This window comes from Protobothrops mucrosquamatus, unplaced genomic scaffold (assembly GCF_001527695.2).
Source record: "Protobothrops mucrosquamatus isolate PMUCROS unplaced genomic scaffold, P.Mucros_1.0 scaffold537, whole genome shotgun sequence".
In the NCBI taxonomy this organism is placed as follows: domain Eukaryota; kingdom Metazoa; phylum Chordata; class Lepidosauria; order Squamata; family Viperidae; genus Protobothrops; species Protobothrops mucrosquamatus.
In genome coordinates, this window is record NW_015386842.1 from 1004850 (window position 1) to 1032808 (window position 27959).

The window sequence follows — 27959 nt, forward strand, 5'->3', positions numbered from 1 at the left end:
CTTGACAGCTATTAACAGTTGAAAAATGAAAAACATAACCATAAAACCTAGTCATGGATCTCTCCATGACATTTCATGGGGACATTTTATATCAATGATATTTTTACCAGCTGAATTAGCTAAGAACCTGAATTTAGAACCTCTGCATAAGGATATTATAGTGTTGTGCAAGGCTGTGGCATGTGGTTCCTTTGTTTTTCTCCATTCTTTTCTCTACTACAATTTGGGAATCAAATACTTTCTGACTGCTTTAAGCAGCAAAGGACCTAATGGGAAAATAACTTTTCAGTGCAGAACAGTTCTCAGAAGCTTTATGTTAAAACCATAACTACAAGCAAAGTACTGTATTTTTAACAATTCTTTCTGATGTTTCATTTTTTTTCTCTATGATCCTTCTGTTTCTTTAGTACAGAATCTTTTATGATTAAACTAAATGGTTGCTGGAAAAGAATTTTAGAATTAGAAAAGCATGGTCTGAGGCTTGGGTGGCATGGTTTTCAATGGTACAATAAAATTAAGTTAATATAGATTTTAAGAATTATTATATTAAAAGTGACATATTGGGAATAGATATAAACCCAAACTGTGCCCAAAATGCTTTTATGGATCTCAGCACAAGAAGCATTTTAATGGAATGAAACTGTAAGAAAAATGGTTACATGACTGAGTGTTGATGAAACAGGAATATGGAGAATGTAAGATAAACTCAAAAGAGCAACCAGCTGCAGAGGGATTTACTTTTCAAGGGTTTTCATATGCACAATTAAGTGAAAGATTTAATGTGGATAATGAGACATTTAGAATTGAATTGAATGGTAGAAGACATAATTTTGAAGTTAAACTATGTAGAAATTATGAACCTATCTTGCTGAATACAATTTTATTGAGATTTGAAATGGAAGAACTATTGAAAGACTGATACAATGAGCTAAGAACTTTGGACATAACACATTGATGGAACAATGGGAAAATATAGGGTTAAAAGGATTGAAATCTACATTACCTTATAACTTTAAAGATAATTTTTATAAAACAATGAACCATTGGTGTATGATTTCAGAAAAGAGACATGGAAGATTACTATTAATGCACTATTACAGTGTTTCTTAACCTTGGCAACTTGAAAATATCTGGACTTCAACACCCAGAATTCTCCAGCCAGCTGAGCTGGTTGGGCAATTCTGGGACTTGAAGTCTGGATATCTTCAAGTTGCCAAGGCTGAAAAACACTGGACTATCATATGAGTAAAAAATGGAAAGACTCTGAAATACCTACAATGGAGGATTGGTTGGTAAAAATGACAGGAGTAGCAGAGATGGAAAAATTAAATTTTTTGATTAGAGAAAGGTCAACAATTACAGTTTTTAGTAACTGGAAACACCTTATGGACTTTTTGCTGAAAAAAAAGAGAAAAATGAATTTGTGATTTATAGGTCTGAAGATTAGAAATGATAGCTGATGGAAAAAAGGGAAAAGGAAATTCTGACGTAACTTTAAAGAGAAAAATGAAAATCTAAAATGAAAATCTAAATGTGTATGTCATGGTTCTGATAGATGAGACCAGTAAAAGAGAACTCCAAAGCAAAAAAGTTTCCTTAAAGAACATATTTATTTGGCTACATAGTATCAGCATGATCAAAAGTGAAACCAAGACTGAAGTTCCCTCCCAAAGGTTACAATGTTACAAAGTTGAATCTCCCACCCTAGTAATGTGTCATAAATCACATTCCCCAATTAACTACTTGAGCAGGCTTTCTAATGGAAGCTTTAGCCCACCAAAATGCAATCAGCGATGACCTTGGTTCCCACAGAACAATTTATTGTTTTGACTAAGCTAAAAAATACTCATCCCCCCTCCCAATTCTTTGGCAACCAAAAACAATGGGAAAATGGCTTTAGCCAAATTCGTTTGTAGTGTTGACAGTGTATATTAAACAAGTACACAGAGACAAACACTCTCTGTATGTGTGTGTTACTTTGGCTTATTCTTGGGCTTATTCAAAGTTTGCAAGCAATGATTCTGCTTTCCTGTATATTCTCATATAAAATACTTTGGAGAACAGCTGGATTTCTTACTGAAAAAATATTTTCCCCAAAAGAACATTAACTATTTCTGTTTAAAATTACATTTGAATGTCAGACAGATTTTTTTGTGATTTGGGCTGCTTAAACATTGTAACTGAGGTATTTCACATTGCTTTCTCTGTATACCCATGTACTAAATTGATGCTTGAACTGGTTTACAACAGGGACAGTTCAGTTCTGAGGTTTTGGTTAGGTCTGTAATTTTATGACATCAGACCTTGGGATTATTTATTGATTGATTTAAATTTATTTGCCATCTTCTTCCAGTGGACTCATCTATTATTCTACTTCTACTTTGAAGTATTTTAATGAAAACACTGCAATTTCCTGTTGTATGCTGAATATACCTCTGTAGGACTTGAGAAACTTGCCTGCAAGTTTGATTGAGACAAACTTTGGGGATGAGTTTATGGCTCAGCAAACTTTATCCAATAAATTAATTTCCTCTTATAGAACTCTCTTTTTCTGGGACTTCTCAACTCATTTTTCAAAATTTCTTTTCCCTGAACAAAGTTAAGCAAACAGTTCTTGACTTGGGTATAGAGAAAATAGATCCAATTTTCACTTAATAGCACATTATTTTTCTTTATGGCCTTTTCACTATGCTTTGACTTTAAAGCTTAAGTTTGCACTTCTCACCTGCTCAAAGAGTTGGTCAGAAATGAAAGTTGTTTGTTTCCTACTTGAAACTTTGAAGAAGTAAAAGAATCAATAAGTTACAGTAAGTACAGGGTAGTTTTTGTAGATAGTACTTAAAGGCTCAGTAGCAATTTTCTTACATCCAAGAAGACCTACTTCAAATTAGTGAGCCTAGATCCAGCCTGTGATTTTTCTACTTTGTAGTTTTTTTTTCTTTTTTCATGGGTACATTTTCAAAACGTACAAAATTAAAACCAAATATTTCAATTATTAAACTACAACTAATAATAAAGAAAAAATCTGGAATTTGTTCATGGTTTTAAATCTTATGTTAAATTTCATTAACATGACAAATAGCTTTGTCCTAAGCAATTCACCTAAATCAATTTGTATACTAGATACTATGTTCCATCTTTCTATCATCCTTTCATTTATTTTATATTATATTATCAGAGTAGATTATCTGGATAGCCAGTAACATTTGCAATAAAACTGATAGATTTGTCTAGACTTAAATTAAATGGTATACCAGCACCTGCTTTTTGATCTATTGACATAAGTGTTTATTCTTTTAACCCTGAGTCAAGTTTTAACAACTACTATACCTCGAATGAAACACATTTTATAGAATAATATCACAAACATCTTGATTATGAAGGTTTGATAAAATATTCTTTTTTTCTTCTCACATCAAAGTTCAGTTCTACTCAGAATCCTATTTTGCTGAGCTATGGGTTCAGTATGGTCCCTTTGTAAAATCACCCTCCAAAACCTGTTCCTCACAATTGGTAGGAATATCAGCATGTCATCTGGAATAGTATTAAAACAATTTCATGACTAATATCAACACCTTGATATTTCCAACAATATTCAGTTCTGGGTGGAGATTGTGGGTTTGTGTGCTGACATACTAGTGAAATCCTCTAGTTTTGGGAAAACATGTAGAATTTAGGCAAATAAGCCATGATTTCACGCATTACTAGTTTCCGCCATTGATTATAAATATTACTATATGTCCAAGCAGAATGGGAATTATTCTTTATATCTTGATTCTGAGTATGGGGGTAGACCCCAGTTTGAAAGAACCAGACTTTCCCACTCCCCAACCAGAATAACTACCAAATCGTTTGAATCTGCCTGAACCCAAAGTTATTTTTTCTCTAGTCATGACTTCCCAAATAGAGTTCTCTTTAGCAATCTCTTAACTGAGACTAAATATGTATGATAGAAAAATTCCAGCAAGCAAATTGTTTTCCCTTTAAATCCAATGCATCTAAATCTAGCTAAGGACAGACATCTCCTGAGTTTTATTGTGCACTGGGAAGGAGACAGTTCTCTTCATTGGTAACAGGGAGGTCTGTGTATGGTTCAAGACCTCTGAATCTTGCATCAATTTGAAAAGTAGCTCTTACATTGGAAGACATTATTCAGGAACTGGAATCACACCAGCCTAAAGTGGACAGTCCCCTGATATAACTACTGTCAGAATGATCGGTGTAAAGTGTCAGACTGCATACATGATAAAACCATTGCAGTTTGATGACGGATGAGTATGGTAGTGCCAAAACTACTAAGGAGAAGTTTAATTGCCTGTACAGGATGAGGAGAAGATAAAGATGGGGATATGGCAGGAAAAAGTGGTTACCAGGGTGTATTTGTACTATGATTCTATACAAGTGGGGAAGGATCCTTAGATAATTATACTATTTACTTGCTCAGTACACATAGAACAGGATGAATAAATAGGAATAATTAGAGCTGTCAGAAACTATCTAATCACAAATACACAATTCTAGTAAAATTTTATCAATATAAAACATAACCTTAAATATAGAATATGCAAATATATTTATAAATATTAATAACCAATAAACATGGTGCACAAGAGTGACTGATTATCCATATCAGGATAGAGATTCATGTCAGGATACAAATAAACAGTCCCCAATGAAGATTTGTGTTGAATTGTATGGTTTTTCCCATGGTGAATGGGCTTATCTTAGAAACAAACTATTAGAATCCATGTCCATGAATTCTTGTTTATGTAAAATAATTGAATCGCATCATATAACTGGAAGGAGCCCTTGGATCCAAACCCCTGCTCAGAAATCCAAAAGATTAAAAGATCCTTAACAGAAAAGTGTCCCAGTCTTTGCTTGAACACATCCAACACTGAAAGGGAGTTACAGTAAACACTTTCCTTCGTAACTGGTTTTACTTTAAGGAAGTCCACCACCTTCACCCACAAACATTCAATCAGAACTTGATTTTCTGAGATATATGACCATTTTCATGTGTTCTATTTTCAAGGGTAATATATAGCATATCTTGATTTTCTTCTGTGTGACATCTTTCCAGAAATGTAAAGAGTTCTCTCACAATTGGCTTAGTCATCTTTTCTGAAGACAAAACCCAACCATTTTAACTTCTATTCCTAGCCCTCATTTCTAGTCCCCGGATCACCTACATTGGCTTGTCTGCACTTGACCTGATCAATTTAGAATAATGTAGAATAATTGCTTATCATAATTTTAAAATGATATCAATGGCTGGATGTATGGAATTGGGCACTCTTCTAATGAGTTAAAAATTAGGAATGAGTTGCTTTCATTTTATGGTCTCCCAGTTCTCAGTATTTTTTGAAACCTTTTCTCTCTCTTTTGGGAGTCTTTGAAATTCAATGCCTGCCTCTGCTTTACCTTATCAGCTTCCCCCCCCACACATACACACATTCACACTATTCTAACTAGACAGATATATTATAAATCTTCTTAGCATTTCCCAGTTCTCAAAAGTATGTGATACCTGTCATAGTACATGAGAGAATTTGCAAAGGTCTTTGATTTGTAAAAAAAAAAAAAAAAGCATCAATTTTGCTTGTTCAAGATTTTTTTCCTATCTTGCAGATTAATTTAAAGGCCTATTAAATCTAAGCCTGTTGTTGACCAGCCATCTAAATAGCAAAACTACCATTTTAAATGAAATCAATCTTTTTTTTTTTTTTTTTTTTTTTTTTGCTGAGAGCGACACTTACATAAAATATCAGCAAAGCTCTTATCGGCTCAAGTCTTCTCTGAGAAGAGGCTATGTGTCCCACCAACAGTTGTCAAAAGCAGGATGAAGGAGCCAAATTGAAATCTGAGAGAAATTTCTCAGACTAACCTCATTTCTTTTTTTGACTGAATAATTTTCTGAAAAGATTATGGAAACATAAGTTCAGCAAAGCATTTCACAAAGTACCCTATGTTATTCTAATTAGTGGGCCAAATAGGCCGGAAGGCATATCTGCTAGGTGGATCCACAGCCAACACAGCTTCCTTAGCATACTGTTCTCCTGCTATGACAGCTCTCATCCATCAGCAAACAGGTGCTGCATTTTGAACCACTGGTACCTTCCAACTCAGCTTCAAGGGCAGCCTTCCTGCTGACTACATGAGGTTTCCGTTCTGATTGGCTAGAGAACTACCAGGGATTGTCAGCTAGCAATATTTACCAGACTTCATTGCAATTTAATGTGTGTGCACCACAAATTACACGTATTGACAAACATCTTAAAAGGTTGAGTGGTCAGACAATCCTCGTGATTGATAGAAAAGAAGATGCCTTGCAGAAATATCTCCTTGAAATAATCTGAGAGATACTCAAACAGACTGCCTTTTCCCACTCCCATATCCGTGTCCTTCATAACCCACTTGTTCCCCTGGTTTCCTTTTTTCTGGTGCTCACTTGTCAGAGCAAAAACATTTTGCCTTTTACCACTGCCTCCCATTGCTGTGCCTGTAAAATAGGACACAGCCCAATAAATCAGATTGGATAACATTGACTGCCAATTGACACTCTAAATCTGTGATAACGAAGCATTTCCAGTAAAATGTGAAATAGAGAATGCAGATTATCTTCCATCTGTGTTTAGGCGAAATAGTTATGGCTTCTGAGGGCATTTAAACTCCACCAAATATATCAGAGTACTGATAAAGGCTTGCTTCTATTTTGGCATTTTAATTTAACATACAATGTCATAAATCTCTTTTGTAAACTTTATGAAATTAAGAAGAATAACCAAGGGAACACTTACCGTCTCTTCGATTAAGTCTTGCAAATCCTGGATTGTGACTACTGGACAGTTCTGATGAACTGCTGAATGATGACTGAGACAAGGCTGACACTAGCTGATCATCACAATGATCTGTTGGGAAAAAACATCATGCTTCAGGCTTCTACATTTAAAATAAGGACTTCTAAAACAATAAGTAAAACAGAATATTGCAAACACCAGAATTGAATTTATCTTTCTCTGATCACGTCTCACATTGTTTGTTTTGAGTCTATTACAATTGCCATTACTGAGCCGGAGTTTTTTATTTGTCAGTTACATTAGATTACCATGGTGCAATTTATTGGATTTTCTGACTCTTCCTATGCTCCTTTTTCTAAACTAACTTTGACGAAAGCTTTCATAAATGAGAGTTTACTAGCAACAATTATCTGCCAGAACAACAATTATCTGCCCACAAAGTTTTAGCTTATATATATACACACACAAACATAGCAACATGCACAAACATACACACAGAATTATCCAAGTGAACAAATATTCACGAAGGAAGACAAATATATGTGCCCCCCGGATAATGTTGCAGGATCCAATCTGGGTTGGTCACCAGGACCAGGACCAGAGGTTTAGTCTTTTGAGCTTTTGGACTCACGCTGGAACCCATTCGCAGGGAACTTCTCTCTCACCAGAATATGACTTCTCTCTCCTCAGAACACATTCTGGTGAAAAGAAGTTCCCTGAGGATGGGCTCCAGCATGAGTCCAAAAGCTTGAAAGGTTTAAACCTCTGGTTCCAGGAACCAAAACAAATTGGATCCTGCAAAACAAATACTGTAAATCATTGAACAAATCAACCATGAGTTGTCACTTGAGCTACAAATGACCAGGGTCAAATTATTCCCCTTTAGATATATTATTTGAAGACTTAGTTCTCTGTAGAAGACTTTACTGCTGAGAAAGATAGAAGGAAAAAGAACAAGATGGCCAGCAACAAGACTGATGGACTCAGTTATAGTGGCAATGGGTGTGCGGTTAAAAGACTTGAAAAGTCAGGCTAGGAACAAGCTAACCTGAAGAAAATCTATTTATATGGCTGCTAAGAGTTAACACTGACTTGATAGCACATAATCAATCAATCAATCACTACACATATATTATTTGCATGTGAGTATAAAATACAGTGTATTTGGTATTGTTCTAGGTCAGACATGTCAAACTCGTGACATCACGTGATGTCGTGCGACATATCTGAACTTTTCCCACATTGCCGACAATGGGGTGGGCACGGTTTCCTGGTGACGCGTCCAGCCCATGGGCCAGCAGTTTGACACTCCTGTTCTAGGTGATTGTTTTGACAAAAAAATGCCTACATTAAGAATAGGCACAATAACTAAGTGGGCCTTGTTTGTCCTGCCCATGTTTTTTGGCTTGCTTGAGATATAAAACAGACATGAAATCATTACTGAATAATTACTAATAGGTAAATTCCAGATTTTTTTAATGCAAAGAAGCAATGGTATTTCACAAAAGTGTATTTTGTAGTATTTCACAATCAAAGACACACATAAGCAGATTTCAATCAATGCATGATATTAAATCTTTCTCCAGATTCCTTCTGTATATATATTTGCCCCCAAAAAATCCTGGCAAATCAATACCTGCTGTGGTTTTGGATGAAAAAAAAATAGATTGAATGAAATAACAAAGTAACAAAAAGGGGAGGAAATGAAAATATTGCACACATTTTTGTTCTGTTTAACAAAGACAAATATGTGGAAACATCATCATTTATAACAATTACCAGTAGATTCAAGAGCATGGGATAGTCCAATGATGATGAGTAGAAGAATGTATTTCCTTTTATGCAGATATATTACAAGAAACTAGAAGTGATTGCAATATTGCATCTATTTTAAAATGATAAATTAATTATTGGGTCACTGTATCATTTACAGAAACCATAATTATAACAAGAAGTATTAGTGTCAATACCTGAATGAAGTTTAAAATATTTATTACCCCTTCTCTATGATGATTATGTTCATACAAACTGACTAACATCTAAAGTTTTACTTTAGGATTGTTTTGCCAAGGATACAGAGACTATCAGCATATTCTTCTATGGGCATGAAGTATGACTACAAGAATTGGCAATTAATAGCCATAGACCCTGGTATAGCCTCCAGTATTAGCCAATAATTTTCAGATTAGAATGAACAGCATTAATAAGTCATATGTATGCCTTCTAGAAGAGTTGTAGCTGTAAAGGCAGTAGTAAAACAGAAAGCCTAGATACTAACCAGGAGTAAGCTCTTAGTATGCCAAGATTTGCACAATTTACCAAAGATATAACTCTGCATATAGTAAACTAATGCACTCTCATCATGTGCACTCTTTTGGGTGAACAATGAAGTAACTCATCATATGTCTAGAGCAGGGGTGTCAAACTGCCGGGTCAGATGCATCATCCGGAAGCCGCACCCACCCCATTGCCGGCAATGGGAAAACCGTCCCGATACATTGCGCGACATCACATGACGTCGCGAGTTTGACATGTCTAGTCTAAAGATATACAGCTTTACCATTTCAGGTTTCAACTAGCTTGTTCTGTTGCAAATAAGTCCCCCCCTTTTTTTAACCCATGAAAAAGATGTTTGGATAGAAATGATAGAATGTTTGTACCAGTTTAGAATGCAGACGGAGATTGATCTCCAAAATTCACATTTTAATGTGAAATTATCTAAACAGTTAGATAAAGGATAACAATTAGATAAACGACAACAGTTGTCCTTTGCAATTTTCAAATTTTACTATGCAGTTTTTCTGTCAGGAGGATCAACTTTTATCCTTTACTACTTATCGCCCTTCAATTTGTATGCAATATTCTCCCCACATGATTACATTCTATGCATTTGAGGAGGTGGACATATAGTAATGATTTTTTTTACTCTTATAATTACCACCAGACTTCCTTTTAATGCTTTATTAATATCATCCTTTCTGTTAGAAATTAAATTGTTTCCTGAAAATAACATTAAAAAGTATGATATAAAGGGAGATTGATTACATACATATAAATTAAGCAAACACAGATATAAACATTTGTATAATTTGCAAAATGCATCTCTGGATATTTCTGAAATGGAAAATGCTGGATTTAAGAGAAAAAAAGGGGGAAAATAGTAACTTGCATGTTGCTTAGGATTTCATCACGAGAACATTATTTTTCAATGGTTCCCTGGGGAAAATTCATTTTAAGTATTAAGAAAACTATCAAACTCTAATAAAACAGAGGCAATGAGTTAATAGGCCTTGATCTGGATGCTTCCCAGGAGTGAGGGGCATGGATCAGAATCTAGGGCCCCAACTCTCTGAAACATGCTAACCCTATATATATGGTTGGACTTTCCCATACAGCTTTTAGGGAGCTTTTGATAAACCCTGCTTTTTTTATACAGCCTTTGCTGCTTTTAAAAACTAGATGAGAAGGAGGGTGGCCATTTTTGATTGTTTTATTGATCTTGTTCCCTGATTAGAGTCATGCACTTGGGGCAATTCAGAAATTATACTGTGTTCATAGATTCATGCATACATACATAAATTCTACATTTAGGCAAGAAAAATCAAATGCACAGGTATATTATATGTGGTACCTTGCTCAACAGTAGTAACTGTGAGAGGGATCATGGAGTCCTAATGGACTTAAATATGAACCAGCAGTGTGCTGCACTTAAATATGAACCAGCTTAAATATGAACCAGCAGTGTGCTGCACCTGCCAAAAAAGCCAACACAGTGCTAGGCTGCATTAACAGAGGGATAGAAGCAAGATCACTTGAAGTGTTAATACCACTTTACAATGCCTTGGTAAGGCCACACTTGGAATACTGCATCCAGTTTTGGTCACCATGATGTAAAAAAGATGTTGAGGTTCTAGAAAGAGTACAGAGAAGAGCAACAAAGATGATTAGGGGACTGGAGGCTACAACATATAAGGAACGGTTGCTGGAATTGGGTATGTCTAGTTTAACGAAGAGAAGGACGAGGGGGGACATGATAGCAATGTTCCAAGATCTCAGGGGCTGACACAAAGAGGGAGTCAAGCTATTCTCCAAAGCACCAAGGCAGGACAAGAAGCAACGGATGGAAACTAATCAAAGATACAAGCAACCTAGAACTAAGGAGAAATTTCCTGACTGTTAAGAACAATTAATCAGTGGAACAACCTGCCTCCAGAAGTTGTGAATGCTCCAACACTGGAAGTTTTAAAGAAGAGACTGGACAACCATTTGTCTGAAATGGTATAGTGTTTCCTGCCTGAGCAGGGGGTTGGACTAGATGACCTCCAAGGTCCCTTCCAACTTTATTATTATTATTATTACTATCTATAATTCTCAACTGCAATTTTATCCCTTCAAAGCTCATTAGTCCAATCACATGTTGCTGCATGCTTTTTCAGACTATTGAGTATTCAGGCAAGGCAGGAGGTGGAAAAGTAGGTTAAGATGAGAGTTGCTTAGTGCTGAGGGCACGACAAGTAAACTAGATTGATCAGTAATTGATCAGCACCAACTAGTTAGATTCCTTGTTGCACTTCAGATTTCTTTGTCAGCTACTTCTAAAGATAGCACTATCTTTATCTGCAAGCACATAACAGCACTCAATAAGTCTCAGGGAAAAAGCCCATATGTATTTCACAAAATTACTAGGACGTTAATCTGCAAGAGCTAGTGGGAAAACTGAAGCAGATTTTGAGATTTTTCAGACCGCAGGCTGAAAGTCTGAAGAAGGTTGGAGGGTTAACTCGAACAGTCTTCAGGGAGAAGGAGAAAAAAGAAGGAAGGAAGGAAGGAAGGAAAAATGCAGGAGCACGTGAGAGACACAGGCATTTATTAATGGTACCAGTGGAGCCAGAGGCTGATGTATATTGACTTTACTTATAATAGTAGCAGCTTAAAAACCATATGTCTGAAAATGAGCAGAGTAAGCCAAAATAGAAAAATGGAGAGAGAACATTGTCTAGCAGGGGAGGAGAAGTGGGGGAGGCAGAAATGCAATTAAAATGAAAGGTCAAGGAGAGATAAAATACAAGCACAGGAGGGAGTGGATCAACCTATACATAAATATTGGCCCATCACCACATTAGAGCCTACAGAATTTATCTAAACCCCATATTCTATAATATCTTGTAATTGCAGTGCAGATGTAAAAAAGAGAAAAAATATATTTTTCCAAAAGCACAGCAGCAAAAGGATGCACATGAAAAAAAAAAAGAAAGAGGTTTAGCTCTTTTCCTCTTCTGGAATACAAAAGGATGATGATGCTTGAGAGATCTGGCATCTGTAGCTTTCAAATAAAAGGAAGTATATTTACACCCGGAATTCCATTCTTTCCCCAATGGTGGATTCCGAGCCATGCTATAAATCCTCAATCATAAGCACATTCTTAGCACTTGATGTACTCCAGAATAATCCCATTCATCTCTGAAGAGCAAGCCATTCATAGCCAGCAATTCCATGCACACTTAGCTTGGAAGAATTTTTCTTTTAACATCTGAAATTCTTCTCAAATGCAAATTACTACATTCAGAGAACAGTGAATACAGCAGAATCATAAAGTTTATAATGGCAAAGCTCATGGTATATTTTTCTTTTTCTTAAAAAAAAAAAATAAGCACAGCAAAGGAATGTTAACACTCAATAAGGCTTTTCTCTCCCTTTTGTTATGGATTTGAATGCTCACAGAAAAAGGGCAATGTTGCTTTTTTCCCCAGATGGAAATCTTGTGATATGCTGTTAATGAACAAAGAATATGGTATGACAAATTAAACTTCTGATTGTTGACTAGCACAAAGCAATTCTCATTACATATTATTGCATTAAAGCAGTCTTCTCAATATATATATATATATAAATGAAAAGAATTAAGTGAAAAGATTGTGAAAAGAAATGAAAAGTGAAAAAGTGAAAAGAAATGAAAAGATTAAGTCAATTCACTGAGTATCACGTGCAAGTAACAGGAATATCTACAGAGTACGGTTCCTCTTGCCTAAAAGTTGATGAGAAAATGTCATTGGTTTTAAAGGAACTGGATAGCCTCCAGAATGAATATTACAATGTGAGAAGAATTTGAAATAATTGTTCTTGATATTCAAGATGGCCTAATCAAACTGACTAAGCTTGAATGGTTTATTGGATCAGGTGTGATACCACAACTCAAGCAGTGTCATTTCCCAGAAGAGCTGATTTATGATTTTTGAAGCTGTATATAAATGGCAAATCAACAGTGCAAATATCTTGCCTTATTGTTTGACAACCTCTAGATGTATAGTTTCACCCTGAACTGGATTGTACAGACATGGATTGCTTAATCATGGTCTATTGATTAAGCTATAATTTACTGCTTTCACATATCATATTTAAGTCATACATCACAGTTTATAGCCATAATGGCTGGGTGCAAACTATTAGAGATTGCTCCTCTTCCTTCCCCTGAGTCTGCTAATAAGATACTCCCTCTCCATTTTAAAGGAAAGAAGAGAAATATGTACAGATGGAGAGGTAATAAAACATCTGAAGTGTTTCATCTCAGACACTTTTATGTGATGCTACTGCAAAGCAGTTTCTCTAAAAAAGGTCAAGCATATGAACTGAATTATAGAAATCCGGGTTTATTTGCAAACTCACTTTTTTACATTGTTTCAAATATTCATTTCAGGAATGTAAAATGAGTAAGTAGCTTAGAGAACAACATAGTTGATACAAATCATTATTAATCTAAGTTAATAAGCAACATCGTTATCTCAAAATTTATGAAGAAAATAATTTAATGTTACCTTCCTCTGATTATCATGAGAATATTCAATCCTTTTCCCCCAAAGCCAAAAGGTCTCTGTCATTTTATTTTATTTTATTTTTCTTATTGCCACCATTTAAATTCTTTTAGCCAACTAATCCTGCTTTATTCAGAAAGAACACCCAAAGTTTCAGGCTTAATCAGTGATTCATAGAGAAAATACACTTCTGAGCAAAAGGTTACAATGTAATATTTATTTGTAGATAAATGTAAAAAGGTGCTGCAAGACCAACTTTATTGCATGATATCTATTGGCAAAATGTCAAAAGGGTTTAACTTTCTACACATTTCAAAAGGAAACAATTTTCTCAATGTTTGTTCCTTGTAAAGCTGAACAGAAATGGCAAGTTAAGGCCTGTTTAAGCAGTTATTTAAAGACACAATATTAAACTTCAGTTTAATTGCAATGGTAAATGTTGCTTGAGAATAGTTCTGTTAATTCCAGGCTATTAAAATTTCTTCCCAAGTTTTGTAGGTTTGGTAATCACCCAAAGCATCTATGACAATCCTCTGGAGGATGTGCCTGCTTCAAAGTACTTTGTTTGCACCCAATTGCTTTATGTGTGGATAATCTACAGTTAGAGTCATAGTTGAAGTCTGGAAACTTAATAATTCAAGTTATTAAGCAACGGGTGGAAACTAACCAAAGAGAGAAGCAACCTAGAACTAACTAAATTTCCTGACAGTTAGAACAATTAATCAATGGAACAACCTGCCTCCAGAAGCTGTGAATGTTCCATTTTTAAAAAGAGACTGGACAGCCATTTGTCTGAAATGGTATAGGGTTTCCTGCTTGAGCAGAGTTGGACTAGATGACGTCCAAGGTCCCTTCCAACATTATTATTATTGTTGTTGTTGTTGTTGCTGCTGTTGTTGTTGCTGTTGCTGTTGTTGTTATGTCCTAACAAAGGCCCTAAGAATGATTAAAGTAGCATCTAAAAATTACAGGGAGGGTGCTCTTTTTTTTTGTAAAATTAGATGGTTTGGGTCTGATAAATTCAATTATAGCTCATTGCACATAGCCAGATATTTAGACTGGATTTGCTGTTTTGATCCACCTATCAAATCCTTCTCAAGAACCTAGAACAGGCAGCTGTTGTTGTTTCATGGAGTTAAAGGTGACATTGCAGGGTGTAAAGCTGCTTTTTGCAATTGACTGATGGTGATTTTGTCAATACTGATAGTGTTCAAGTGGTGCTCCATTTGCTTTGGGATTGCACCCAAGATGCCTATTATTATTGGAACTATCTTTGCTTTCTTTTGCCACAACTATTCTACTGCTACTTGCAAGAGTTATTTCTCTTCCATTCTGCTACCTCCAGGTACTGCTGCATCTATTGTCCAGATTTTTTCTGTCTTTCTTATAAACTATTCTTAAATCTTGTGTTGTTGTGTGGCAGGTGTTTCTCTATTTAAATTCTAAAATCCCAGAGCACGTTGGCTTCTTCATTTTCTATTACTTGGTCTAGTTAGTGGTCCCATCAGTTGTTGCTCAAAGGCAAATTGTATTTCTTGCAGATATTCCAATGCACCATTGTTGCTACTTTATTTGTAGTCAGTTTGTGCAATCTTCTTGCAGCAGCTAAGTAGGTGGTCCACTGTTTCTTTGACTTCTTTGCAGGGATGGCATTTGCGGTCTATTGCTGTCTTCTCAATTCTGGCTTTGTTTGCATTTGTTCTTAAGGATTGGTCTTCTACAGCCTGAATTAGTCCTTCTGTCTCTTTTTTAAATTTCCATGCTCTTAGCCATTTCATTATTATTATTTCCATCTGATAAACAGAGAGAGCAGACTAAATGATTAAACTGTTCCTGAAATTTGAAACAGCCCTTTCATCTAAAAATTCAAATAATTGTAAAGACATAATCACAGATGCTCAAAATGGGATTTTATCTACTGCCTATTTTACTATCAGTATTATCCATCACTTACACACAAAGTGAATAGATAAAAAGGCTTCTCTGGACCCATTTCAACTGAGATTTAGATTGAGGTTGGCACAGGAAATCACTTTCATAAATGTGTTGGATTCTTTTGACATGAGAAATTGAATCCATTAGATTTGTTTTTTTAAAAAAAAAAATACAATCCCAAGATAGGAATAACAGGGTTTACAAACATAGCAACATAATAGAGGTAACATAAGGCTATACTTCCCAGAATTGTATGAAGTGGTCCATAAACTAAAAAAAAAAGTTACATAAATAAATGACTATTAAAGAAGTGACAAACAAAATATTCACCAATATTTGTGGAGAATTTGGCTAAACCCAGGCCATCTGCATTTGAAAAATAAGGGTCACTCTTTTGAAGACAACAAAGTCCACATTTTGGATAGAGAGGACTATTTGTTTGTAAGAGATGTAAAAGCTTCTTTCAAACCAATTTATTTTAACAATAAGCAGCTCCCTCTCAACAGAGGAGGAGGGATAAGATACTACCGATCCTCAATTTACAATGCATTCCTTTTGGCTGTTCCAAGAAGATTCCACACCTCTGATTCAGGTGATCCTGAGGTCACATATAAAACCACAAGTAACCACAATGGCTCTCAGAGATTGTTAATACCAGTTGACTTTGAAGAAAACACAATCTGTCCATTTCCCACTACCACCACCAACAAATAATCTCAACGGTCAATAACTGTCCTTCCCATCTCCCACACCATCCAGTACAAATGATGAAGCTTCCAGGATAGGAAGCGAAACTTCTTCCTCCTCCTCAAAAATTCAGTCCAGTTGCCTTTTCAAGAATAAAAAACACTTTTGATACAACTGTGACCTGGATGACTGAGAATCTTCATAGACACTAAACCCAGGAACATTCTGAAGTTCTGCAGGCAGCATATATATCTAAATAATAATAACAGAAAGCAAAGGCAGTACTAATGGTCATAGGCATCTTGGGTGCAATCCCAGAACAATGGGAGCACCATTTGAACACTATTGGCATTGACAAATTCATCATCAGTCAATTACAAAAGGTAGCTTTACTTGGAATAGCTTACATCGTGCATCAATACTTCTAACACTATCAAACATCCACATCTGCCTATTCCAGGTCTTTGGAAAGGACTCAATAGGCAGACAGAAAATGCCAAATCCAGTCTGAACATCTGGCTGAATGAGCAAAGAACCACAATAATCTAATGCAAAAGGACCACAGTAAAATGTTAAGAAAAAAAAAAGAATGATTCCCATTGCTCTCTTGTGGTTTTCAAGATCGCTCCTTCTACTGCACTGTATGCAAATTCACATCATCAAAACAAAACTGAACAAATTTTCTGCTACCTTTTTTTTAATTACTCATTTTCACTACAGACTAGAAATTATCTTCAACAGGATGGCTCCTTTAATTTATTCTTTTTCCAAATTTTTATCTCAGTCACGGCATTGCCCCATTCATTGCCTTTTTTCATTCTTGTACATCAGATTTGTAATATTTTCTTGCAGGGGTAACTAATATACTCCAATGACAAGAGCCTGTAAAAAAAAATCTGCTCCTTTGTTCTCTTCCTATAGTTAGAGTGATTTTTTTCCCTCCTGATTCAGAAGCAGACAAGTGAAGTCATCCTGTGTTTGTGGGTATCTGCTGAGCTACCCCCCCCCTTCCCACCTCCGTTTCAAATTTCAGCTTGATGGGGGGAAAAGTATCACTGTGTTGTTTACAAGATTTGCTGGGCTAAAACAGCTCACAAAGCTTGCTAAAGTGGTCCCTTGGTGAAATTCTGGCAGGGGAGTAAATAGTGATTTGCAGTGAGCAGTTTCAATGCTCAGCTATTAGCTAACTTTGACAGTGGAAAGAGTCTGGAAATGCTCTTTATACGCTCAATGTCATATTGAACTGCTGATGGTGGAGACAAAGTGGAGAGAAACACAGGATGTATTTCACAGGCTTTCAGGCTTCTTCCCAAATCAAGTGTATTATCAGTGACAGAATTCTGCACAGCTTGTATCATTCTATCCATCCATCCACACACAAGATCATATTTTATTCATCCATCATCTATGTAAATTCAATCATATATATTTCCATCAACTGCTTTCCCCAACTGTCCAGGATTCAAGCAAACTGTATTTGTACCATTCCCCAAATAAAACAAACATATTATTGACGGCAAATGTTTACCATCACATATTTCTGTGTTTTAGACTTAGTGGGTTGTATGAACCAAAGTCATTTGCTCATCAAGGCTTGGAGATAGCACTGCATTTTGCTAAAGTATTTTGCCTTTTAGCAGACCTCCTATTCCAGTAGCTGATGAGGTGGAAGAGGTCTTGAAACAGCCAAAAGCAACTTCTATTTAAGGGAGATATATGGGGAGATTATGTTGATGTGATCTCAATCTCTCCTAATTTCAAAGGATTTTAGGATGATGGTGCTTTGGCATGTAAAGCATCATTTGGCAGAAGCATCTCTTCTGCAGGGCAAGTCAAAAAGTAGACATGCTGGCCATGATCACACTATCAAATCTGTGCTCCTTTTTTATATATATACAAGAAATATGAAAAAGGGCTAGAGTGGCTGTAGCTGTCATTCTGGGCTGTGGTTTTTTGTTTTCTGTTTTGGATGTCCATGTCCTCTATACATCTGTATAGCCCCAGCACATGTGCCATGCATACTGGGGGGGGGGGAAGGCTGAGGTTTCTAAAGCTTTTTGCAACACATCACGTACAAGAATCTGCATGGGGAAATCTTACTAGCTGCTAAAGAAATGCTGGCCTCACTAGCAGTAAGGTTATTAGGATGCAGTGTTCTATATCTAAGATAAGGTAAGGTAAGGTAAGGTAAGATAAGATAAGATAAGATAAGATAAGATAAGATAAGATAAGATAAGATAAGATAAGATAAGATAAGATAAGATAAGATAAGATAAGATAAGATAAGATAAGATTACCTTTATTGTTATTTTTTTTACTGTGGGCACAACGGCCCACATCAAAAATGAAATTTAGTTGCCTGCTCTCAAAGTGAAACACATACATGACACACACCTAAACATACTATGAACAACGTGTGTATAGATCCACACCCCTACATATACGTAGCAGATAAATATTAAATACTGTCCGTCTTGAATATATAACAGAAGGAGGAAGCTTGAGAGTTCACAAGGTTAATGCTGTACCGAATGAAACTATGGCTGAATCTGGATGTTCTGCTACGGATACCACGAAGCCTCCTCCCAGAAGGTAACAAGGAAAACAGGTCGTGAAGAGGATGTCTAGTTTAGGATGTTTCATCTACTTATTTGGTTAATAATAATATTAACCTACCTAGCAGGACTCTTCTGTTTGAATTATTCTGAATATATAGATTGTAGCACATAAACATAAGTTTGTGTTTGTCCCTTATTCTTTCCACTTATGAATACTACTTGATTTATGTCTCCTACTATACAGTATATAGCAGAGCTAGAGAACATTATAGTTTCTCTACCTTTGTAGTGTATCGTTAAAATTAAACATGACATATATGTATTTGTACTGAGATACATATAAATTGGAAAATTTGACAGCAATGGCATTATGGTACCAATTATAGCAACAGCAATAGCACTTAGACTTATGTACCACTTCACAGTGCATTGCACCCCTTTCTAAGCAGTCTGCAGCATCAGAATATTGCCCTCAACAATCTGGCTCCTCATTTTGCAGACCTCGGAAGGACGGAAGCCTGAGTCAACTTTGAGCCAGTGAGAATCAAACTTCTGGCAGATGGCAGAATTACCGCATTCTAACCACTGCATCACCACACAGTATGGTACATTATAGCACTGAAATTTGTGGAAAGCTACATAAAATTATGGCATTTCATGGTACCAATTTGCAATTAAAGGAAAAATAAATAAATAAATAAATAAATAAGCTTAAAAAGAAAGATCCATGGGTATTTGTGATGAAGATCATCTTGATCACATCATACGAATGGGCAATGTTCTTGACTTCAAATATGACCTTCATAAACATCACTGTCTAGTACAGTGTTTCTCAACCTTGACAATTTTAAGGCATGTGGACTTCAACTCTCAGAATTCCACAGTCAGCAATGCTGGCTGTGGAATTCTGGGAGTTGAAGTCCACATGCCTTAAAATTGTCAAGGTTGAGAAACACTGGTCTAGTATCAATATCCTATAGATGCCTGTGCCTATCCTATAGATGTCTGTGGGGGAAAAAAACTAGTGGTCAATAATGATGATGGTGATATCGGGCAAGGAATTAACAATATGAAAATCATTTGCCTCTCGAAGAACTCTGTGACATTATATCTAATTTCTGATTAGTGACTCCACATTCTCAGATTCTGTGGCAAACAGTGGTGTGTTTTTGGCAGCTATTCATTTTCCAGCTTTGAAATTAACTCATCCTTTATAATCACAGCAAGAAGCCTTATTTTTACAAATGGGTAATGCTGAATGGCCCTGTCCCCCAGGAATCTCTACTGAATTGAGTAGGGCTCGTTCAAAAACACTAGATAGACTACCATTCATGAAATTATCCTTATATAAAAAACCTTCCTTGTGGTTTGAAGCTCTTCTTGTCCTCAGGAAAAGAATTTGCTGTAATAATTATGCAGTTGAAGAGGTTTTCTATGTGGTGTATGTGTGTGTGTGTGTGTGTGTATTTGAGCAAGCTTTGGTGCTTACATTTTCTAATCTTCAGCTGCATATTGGAAATACATTTGAAAATTAGATATATATGAAACACTGAGGAACACATTTTTCCCCTACAAAGAAAAGCAGAGGATTAAGAAAAATCTATTGAACATGCCTCTTTTAGAAATGAAAAGTTTAAGTGGGCCAACAAAAACAGAGATTTTCCTCCTCCTAGGAAACCCATATCAAGAAAAGAATAATAGAAATCTGCAATGTAAGGAATAATTTAAGATTACAATATTTTGTTTAAAGCAACACTGGATTCATAGTCACAATATAAAGCCTAGGTTAAGTACCTTTGTTTTCAATCATTCTACTGTAAATATGGGTAACTTTGAATTCAGAATAACACAATAATAGAATTGGAAGGGACCTTGGAGGTCTTCTAGTCCAACCCCATGCTCAGAAAATCCTATACCATTTCAGAAAAATGATTACCCAATCTTTTCTTTAAAACCTCCATGTTGGAGCACCCACAACTTCTGGAAGCAAGTTGTTCACTGATTAATAGTTGCAATGTCAGAAAAATTCTCTTTAGTTCTAGATTGCTTTTCTCCTGATTAGCTTCTATAATGGGCTTCTTGTCCTGACTTTTGGTGCCTTAGAAAATAGGTTGACCCCTGATCTTCTTTTTGGCAACCCCTCAAATATTGGAACATTGCTATCATCTCACACCTAGTCCTTCTTTTTACTAGACCAGCATACCCAATTCCAGCAACTTTTCTTCATATGTTTTAGCCTCCTGCCCCTTAATCATCTTTGTTGTTCTTCTCTTCAGTCTTTCTAGAGCAGTGTTCCCCAATCCCGGTCTGTGGACTGGCACCAGGCTATAGCATGCCAGAAACCTGGCCACACAAACAAGTGAAGCCCCATTCGTGGAATGCAGGCAGCATGTGAAACCATGCCCCCTCCGGTCCGTGGAAAAACCTCTCTCCACAGAACCTGGTCCCTGATGCCCAAAAGGTTGGGGGGGGGGCTCTGTTCTAGAGTCTCAACATCTTTTTCACTGATGATTTTTTTTTTCTTTGCTGTCATAAGCTAAAAAAAGAACAAACATTTTTAGGTCCTTTCTGCCTGATAGTCTGAGTAGAGTGGCGGCATTTTAAATTGATTGTTTTTCATTATTTGTAACCTTCCTTTTTATTATTATTAAAATTCTAGTAGGGGCTCATCACATTTTTACCTTTCATCTTCCAGAAGTAAATAAGTCTGTGAAAATGCTGCACATTTCCCACCAATAATGTGGGTGGACAGTATGCATAGCTATTCCCCATCCTTGTTTTTTTTTATTATTCATGACCACATGTAGCCTCCTCCCTGGAACTCATACACCCGAAAGACTGCAGCTCTCTGTATTGGTATTCCTGATGTTGAACCTACTTCCTACAACTAGCTGCCGTTATTTGTCTCTTGCCTGGGTGCTAGAAAAGTCTCTGCTCTGTTGCTGATTTCCACCCATCTGTCATTTATCTTGGCTCACCACTGTAACTGCATCCTAAATGATGGGAGCTAGCCAGCTAATCACCTGAACTGTGAGATGGGAAGCAAATAACTTTGATAAATAATTTTGAATGTGTCTATCTCTTCATGTTATTCTTAGCATCTTTGACTAACCTCATCTTATTGATGATTCTTTTACAGTACCATTTCCTGTCTAGCTGTCTGATCAATTCTTTGAACAGATCCATTTTTTAATTTGTATTTTTCAAATATTCACTAACATTTCTTGTGCAGATACATTGGTTTCTTCTGCTGCTGGATGCTTTTTTTTCCTCATTAGAATTGTTTGCAATTGTGCTTTTAATTTCAGTCCATCTTGAGCTTTTTTCCCCATTAACTTCTCCTCCTATGAAATCCTTTTATTATTCATTTGATTTATTAAGATAGTATTTCTTAAGATCAAATGCACATATTTGATTTAGCTTAGGTTTCATTTTCCTTAAAAATCAAATATTCTAATGTTATTTCATAGGTTCCATATTCCCCCATTTCTACTATCTCCTTAACTATGTCCTTCCTGCTAGTCAGTACCAAATCCAAAATTGCTGCTTTATTTTTATTTATTTATCCATTAAATGTATATGCTACCCATCTTACTGATAGGCTGACTCTGGGTGGCTTACAATAATAAATCAAATTTTCTTCTGCTTCTGAATATCTATCAGCAAGGAAATCTGGAATTTCCTGGAAGAGCCAAGCCTGGTAGAATTTTCCCAAAAATAGTTGGATATACACATAATCCTTGACTTAAGCCCAAAATTTATGTTGCTAAGTGAAACATTTGTTAAGTGAGTTGTGCCCCATTTTACAATATTTCTTGCCACAGTTGTTAAGTGAATCAACAGTTGTTAAGTTAGCAACAGGTTGTGAAGTGAATCTGGCAACCCCATTGACTTTGTTTGTCAGAGGTCTCAAAGGGTGATCACATGACTCCAGAATAGAGAAACCGTCAAAAGTATGAACCAGTTTCTAAGCAGCCAAATTCTGAGCACATGTCCATGAAGATGCCGCAACTGTCACAAGTGTGAAAAACTGTCATTAAATCACTTTTTTTCAGTGCAGTGATAACTTTGAACGGTCACTAAATGAACCGTTGTAAGTTGTGGATTGCCCTGTATAAAATTTTCAGTTGCTTCATGCATCTTTGGAGGACCTGCTGTTAAAGACATTTTAAAAAAAAACAACAATATAATTTTATTAGAAATTTTAAAGACAAAGCTAATATGAACTAATATAGGATAAGGAAGAAAAATAAAATAAAAGAAAGAAATGATAGAGAGAGAGAAGGAGGGAGAGAGCGAGCTAAAAGTGCAAGAAAGAGAACGGACTACCAAAAACATTTGATTTGATCCTTGAGAGGTGCAACCCACCTTATACTAGCATTTTGTCAGTTTGATGACTCAGACAATGTTCGCAGAAATCAAATAGCTTCCTTGATGCAAAGGCAATTATTCATTTGAGGCATTTTTCTTTGCATCTATGACATAGACAAGAACAATAGATGGGAACATTTGCTCAATCCTGAAGTTCTTTCTTAGTCCATGGTGACATCACTGTAGCTGCTTTTAGTATTACAATCCATGCAAATGAATAGGAAGGAATAAGTGCTGGTAGTCTTGAGAGACCTGTCAGTTTCATTTGTAATGCTTCACTTATTTGATCTGATAAACCTTCACTTTCTCTTATAAGCTGAAATATGGCTACTCTCTTCTCCAGAACATAGTTAGGAAGTGACAATGCATGAGATGCAATGTGAATGACACTGAGAGCATAAGATGATGGAAAGTTAAATCATCACACATGAGCTTTTATGAGTCATTATTCTTCCTTTTTCTGGTGGAAAAGAGATTTTCATTATTAAAGTTAACATTTCAAACACTTTACCATGGAAAGATGTGTATATAGTACTATCTGGGCTTTGACGTGTTCAGAATAACAATTTGAATTTTTTTTGAAGAAGTTGCAGTATCCTTATGAAAACTATTTTAATCTTTTGCTTATGCTTCCAAAGCAAATCCGAAACCATTTTAATATTTTTTTTTATCTTAGTATCCCTAGGCAACCGGATTAGAACCAATATTGAAAATTTATTTCTTGCTATGAATATGCTCCAGCAATTTTGTCAAATTATATTTCACTTCTGTTAATATAATGTAATGTAAAGCATGCTTTAACTTTGTCGTAGATTGGTACTTGAGGCACATTACAGATTAAAATTTAAAATGTTTCTTCAAGGTAATAAGGACAATCATACTTCACATATAAACCTGGCAAGCACCATTAGATTTTACTTTCACTTGGGAAAAAAATATCTATTTAAATGAAACTTGAGCTACATGAACAGAATTGAATTCAATATGTTTTGGAGGCAGTGAGAGAATGCTATAGATTTCATTGGCTACACTAATTTTCATTGCTGTTTTTCATTTCAAGAAAACTGTATGGTTCAATAATATGTTCCCAAAATTTATGAGCATTTCATATTAAATTTATCAATATTATATACCCTGCAAAGAAACCCTCTAAATTTAACAAAAACTCTAAATAATTATAGCCTTGAGATGGAAAAATAGTGTTTTGGCTCCTTATAATATCCTTAAATGAATTGTGGGGAGTCCACAACCTTTTATGATTTATGTATTATACATTTTGCCACTGGGTTAGCTGCTGTAAAAAAAAAAAAACCCTGCACAATGCATCTGAAAAGTAATTTCAGAATATCTAACAGAAAACAAAAAGATAAATGGAACTGTGAAGTTTTTTTATCATACATCTATTCTTTACCATAAATCATAATTGTCTTTCAAGGATAGGTAGGCATTGGCCATGCTTCTTTGAAACATTTAGAAACATTTGGAATTAATCCCCTGCATACTCCCTAATCTGTCTTTAAGCAAAGAATATAAAAAATATATATAAAAATTTTATAAAAAATATAAAAGCCATCCTGAAGGATGTAGCTAGATTAGAAAAGTTGGACAAAATGTTTGTGTAAATTAAATACACCAATAAAAGAAAATATACCAATTTATTTTATATAAAATGTTGATGTATTTGTGATGGAAATCCTATTTTTTCTTAACATAAGAACTGCAGAGGTACTGCTGCAATCAAAGGATTTTGTATGTGAACTGCCCAAAGTCTTGGACTGGAATGTGTATAATAGAGTTAGGATGAATTGATGTAGCTCTGACATGTAGATATATTTATTGTAAACTCTACTCAGAATAATGGATTTTTTCACCACTTTCAGTCAGTTAGGAATAGCCATTTGAATGCTTTCAAGATTCCTGCTTGTTTCCTTTCACGGGAACATTCTCCATTTCAAGTTAATGACAGTTTCTGCTCTCACTTGCAATGTTTATACAGTTCTACAGTAAACATATGTCATGATTGATGATAAAAATCATTCACTGTAAGCAGATGAATTAATTAAGACTACAAAATGTAAAAAAAAAAAATTTGTTAGATTAATGAAACAAAAACATTATCGGATACCAAAAACACAGTTGAGAGCAGTGTTTCCACACCTTAACAACGTTAAGATACAGCATGTGGGTTTTAACTCCCAGAATTACTCAGTCAGAATGCTGGCTGGAGAATTCTGGGGTTGAAGTCCACATATCTTAAAGCTACTGAGGTTGAGAAACACAGCTCCAGAGTAGTAAATGATTCTATATATAATATAACATTAAAAATTTCAATGCCCAGCATTATCTTAGAAAGGGTGTCTACTCTTATACTAAACCTTCTCCATCTTTTAAATGGGTCCTGCTGTGAAATGTATAGTACCATTTTTCTTTCCAGCCATTTTCCCTATTTCAAAAGAAGATATATGCAATTAATTTAAAAGCCGATTAGCCAATAAAAATAAAAGATTCAAATTTATTCATGCTCTATATAATGCTAAACATTCTGCTGCTTTATTAATTTCCTTATTGTAACTGTAAGGAGAAATTTCCTAATAGAACAATTAATCAGTAGAATGACTTGCCTCCAGAAGTTATAGGTGCCCCAACACTGGAAGTTTTTAAGAAGAGACTGGACAGCCAGTTATCTGAAATGGTATAGCAGGCTGTTGGACTAGAGGACCTCCATGGTCCCTTTCAACTCTGTTATTCTGTTATTCAATCTTCACTCCTAGCAACTACATTATTTATTTATTTTATTTACCCAGTTTGCTCAGAAACATAACTCTGGATTTTAAATCAATGGATTAAAAATTAACACAAATAAGGATAAGCAATATACTATGGTAGCCAAGGATACCTATAACTACCTATCATAATTCAATCAACTTTATGACTTCCAACCATGGTTATTTTTGTGTCATTTTTGGGAGTGCTTTTCCATTGCTTTCTTCCCAGAGCAGAGCTCAGCACTTCTCAGTCACCTGATGGCTTTATGTCTAAGGCAGGACTAAACCAGCATCAGAAAAAAAACTAATACGCAATTATCTTGAAAACCTAGCAATATTTCCTTTTCACCCCCACCTAAGGATGCTGGATTAGAAAAATGAATGTGGCTTTAAAATTGCAGGAAGAAAAACCAGTAACCTGTGCTATGCTGATAACACAACCCTGATATATGAAATGCAAATGATCTGCAAGTTATAGTAATGAAAGTCAAGCAACATGGTGACAAAATAGGACTATGATTAAATATAAAGGAAATTAAACTAAGGACAATAGGTACGGCAGCCAGCTTTAGAACTGACAATGAAGACACGGAAATGATGGATAGTTTCTGCCTTTTAGGATCAACTACTAACAGCGGTCTAGAAATATACCACAGATGAATTCTTGCTAGAGTAGCAATGAAGGCTTTGGAAAAGATATTAAGATGCCAGGATTTACCTATCTATATATAAAGTTATATTAAAGCAATATTTATATAATCCAATGTTAATTGGAATTGTACAGGCAGTTTTTTCCCCCCAGTGACACTCTATGGAAGTGAAAGTTGGACTTTGGAGAAGCAGTATAGAACTAATATTGACATTTTGAATTGTGGTATACAAGAAGGGTCTTGAGAATACCATGGACAGCCAAGAAGAGAAGCAAATATGTCATGGAACATATTAGTTGAGAAATATCATTCAGTATACAAATAAAAGTAAAGGTTTCCCCTGTCCAGATGTGTCTGGCCCTAGGAGGCAATGTCTTCACCCAGTGGTGGGATTCAAATATGTGAACAACTGGTTCTCTGTGTGTATGCCGCTTCCAGAAGTCCATTCCGGGCCTGGGCAACAAAAAATTAGCTACCAGTTCTGCTGAACTGGTGCAAACCAGCTGAATCCCACCACTGTCTTCATCCTTTCCTAGCTGAGGGAGTCAGTGTTGTTTGAAGATGCTTCCATGGTCATGTGGCTGGCATGAGTATATGCTGAAGTTCACACTGGAGCACTGTTAATTTCCCACTGAAGTGGTACCTATTTATCTACTTGTATTTGCATGCTTTTGAGCTGCTAGGTTGGCAGGAGCTGGGTCAGGAATGGGAGTTCACTCTGTCATGTGGTATTGGGTATTAAACTGCCAATCTTCTGATCAAATTATCATAGTTTGGGCATATTGTGCAAAGATTTAGCTCCCTTGGGAAACCCTTGGCGAAGGTGAAAGAATGATAAGAGGGTAGTCAGCAGCATATATGGATATATTTTGTTACAATAGCAATAGGTGCATTGTTGGGAGACCTGATGAGCCAGATTAGGGACAACTCATCCTGCAGAAGCTTATTTATGTATTTACTAAGAGTCATCAGCACATAATAAATCAGTCAATAGTAGCCTTAGTAAAAAAAAAAATCACTCTGATCAGCAGAAAGGTTTAATGAGTTTATTTATTTATTTATTTATTTATTAAATTTATATCCCGCCCTTCTCCTTGCGGACTCAGGGCGACTGACAATCGATTAAAAATACACCAAAACAATTACAGAATTAAAATTAATTAAAAAGAAATATTTAAATATAGCCGAATTAAAATATGATTAAAACCCCTCTAAAAATTGCCCTAGGCCAGTCCCGCTTGTTGGAATAGCCATGTCTTAAGGGCGCGGCGGAAGGAAGGGAGATCAGGGATCACCCTGATCTCTGGGGGCAGCTCATTCCAGAGGGTGGGAGCTCCCACAGAGAAGGCCCTCCCCCTTGGGGTCGCCAGCCGGCACTGTCTGG

The 27959-nt window shown here is 35.8% G+C and overlaps 1 protein-coding gene across 1 annotated transcript in view; it reads right to left on the bottom strand.

The window, feature by feature from the left end:
• The window catches only part of LOC107288342 (contactin-associated protein-like 4), a 238347-nt gene that overhangs the window by 163311 nt on the left and 47077 nt on the right, over nucleotides 1-27959 (bottom strand). The window contains exon 2 of the mRNA XM_029284329.1: nucleotides 6801-6911. Coding sequence (XP_029140162.1) covers nucleotides 6801-6911 — 111 coding nt within the window. The remainder of the gene's footprint in view (nucleotides 1-6800; nucleotides 6912-27959) is intronic.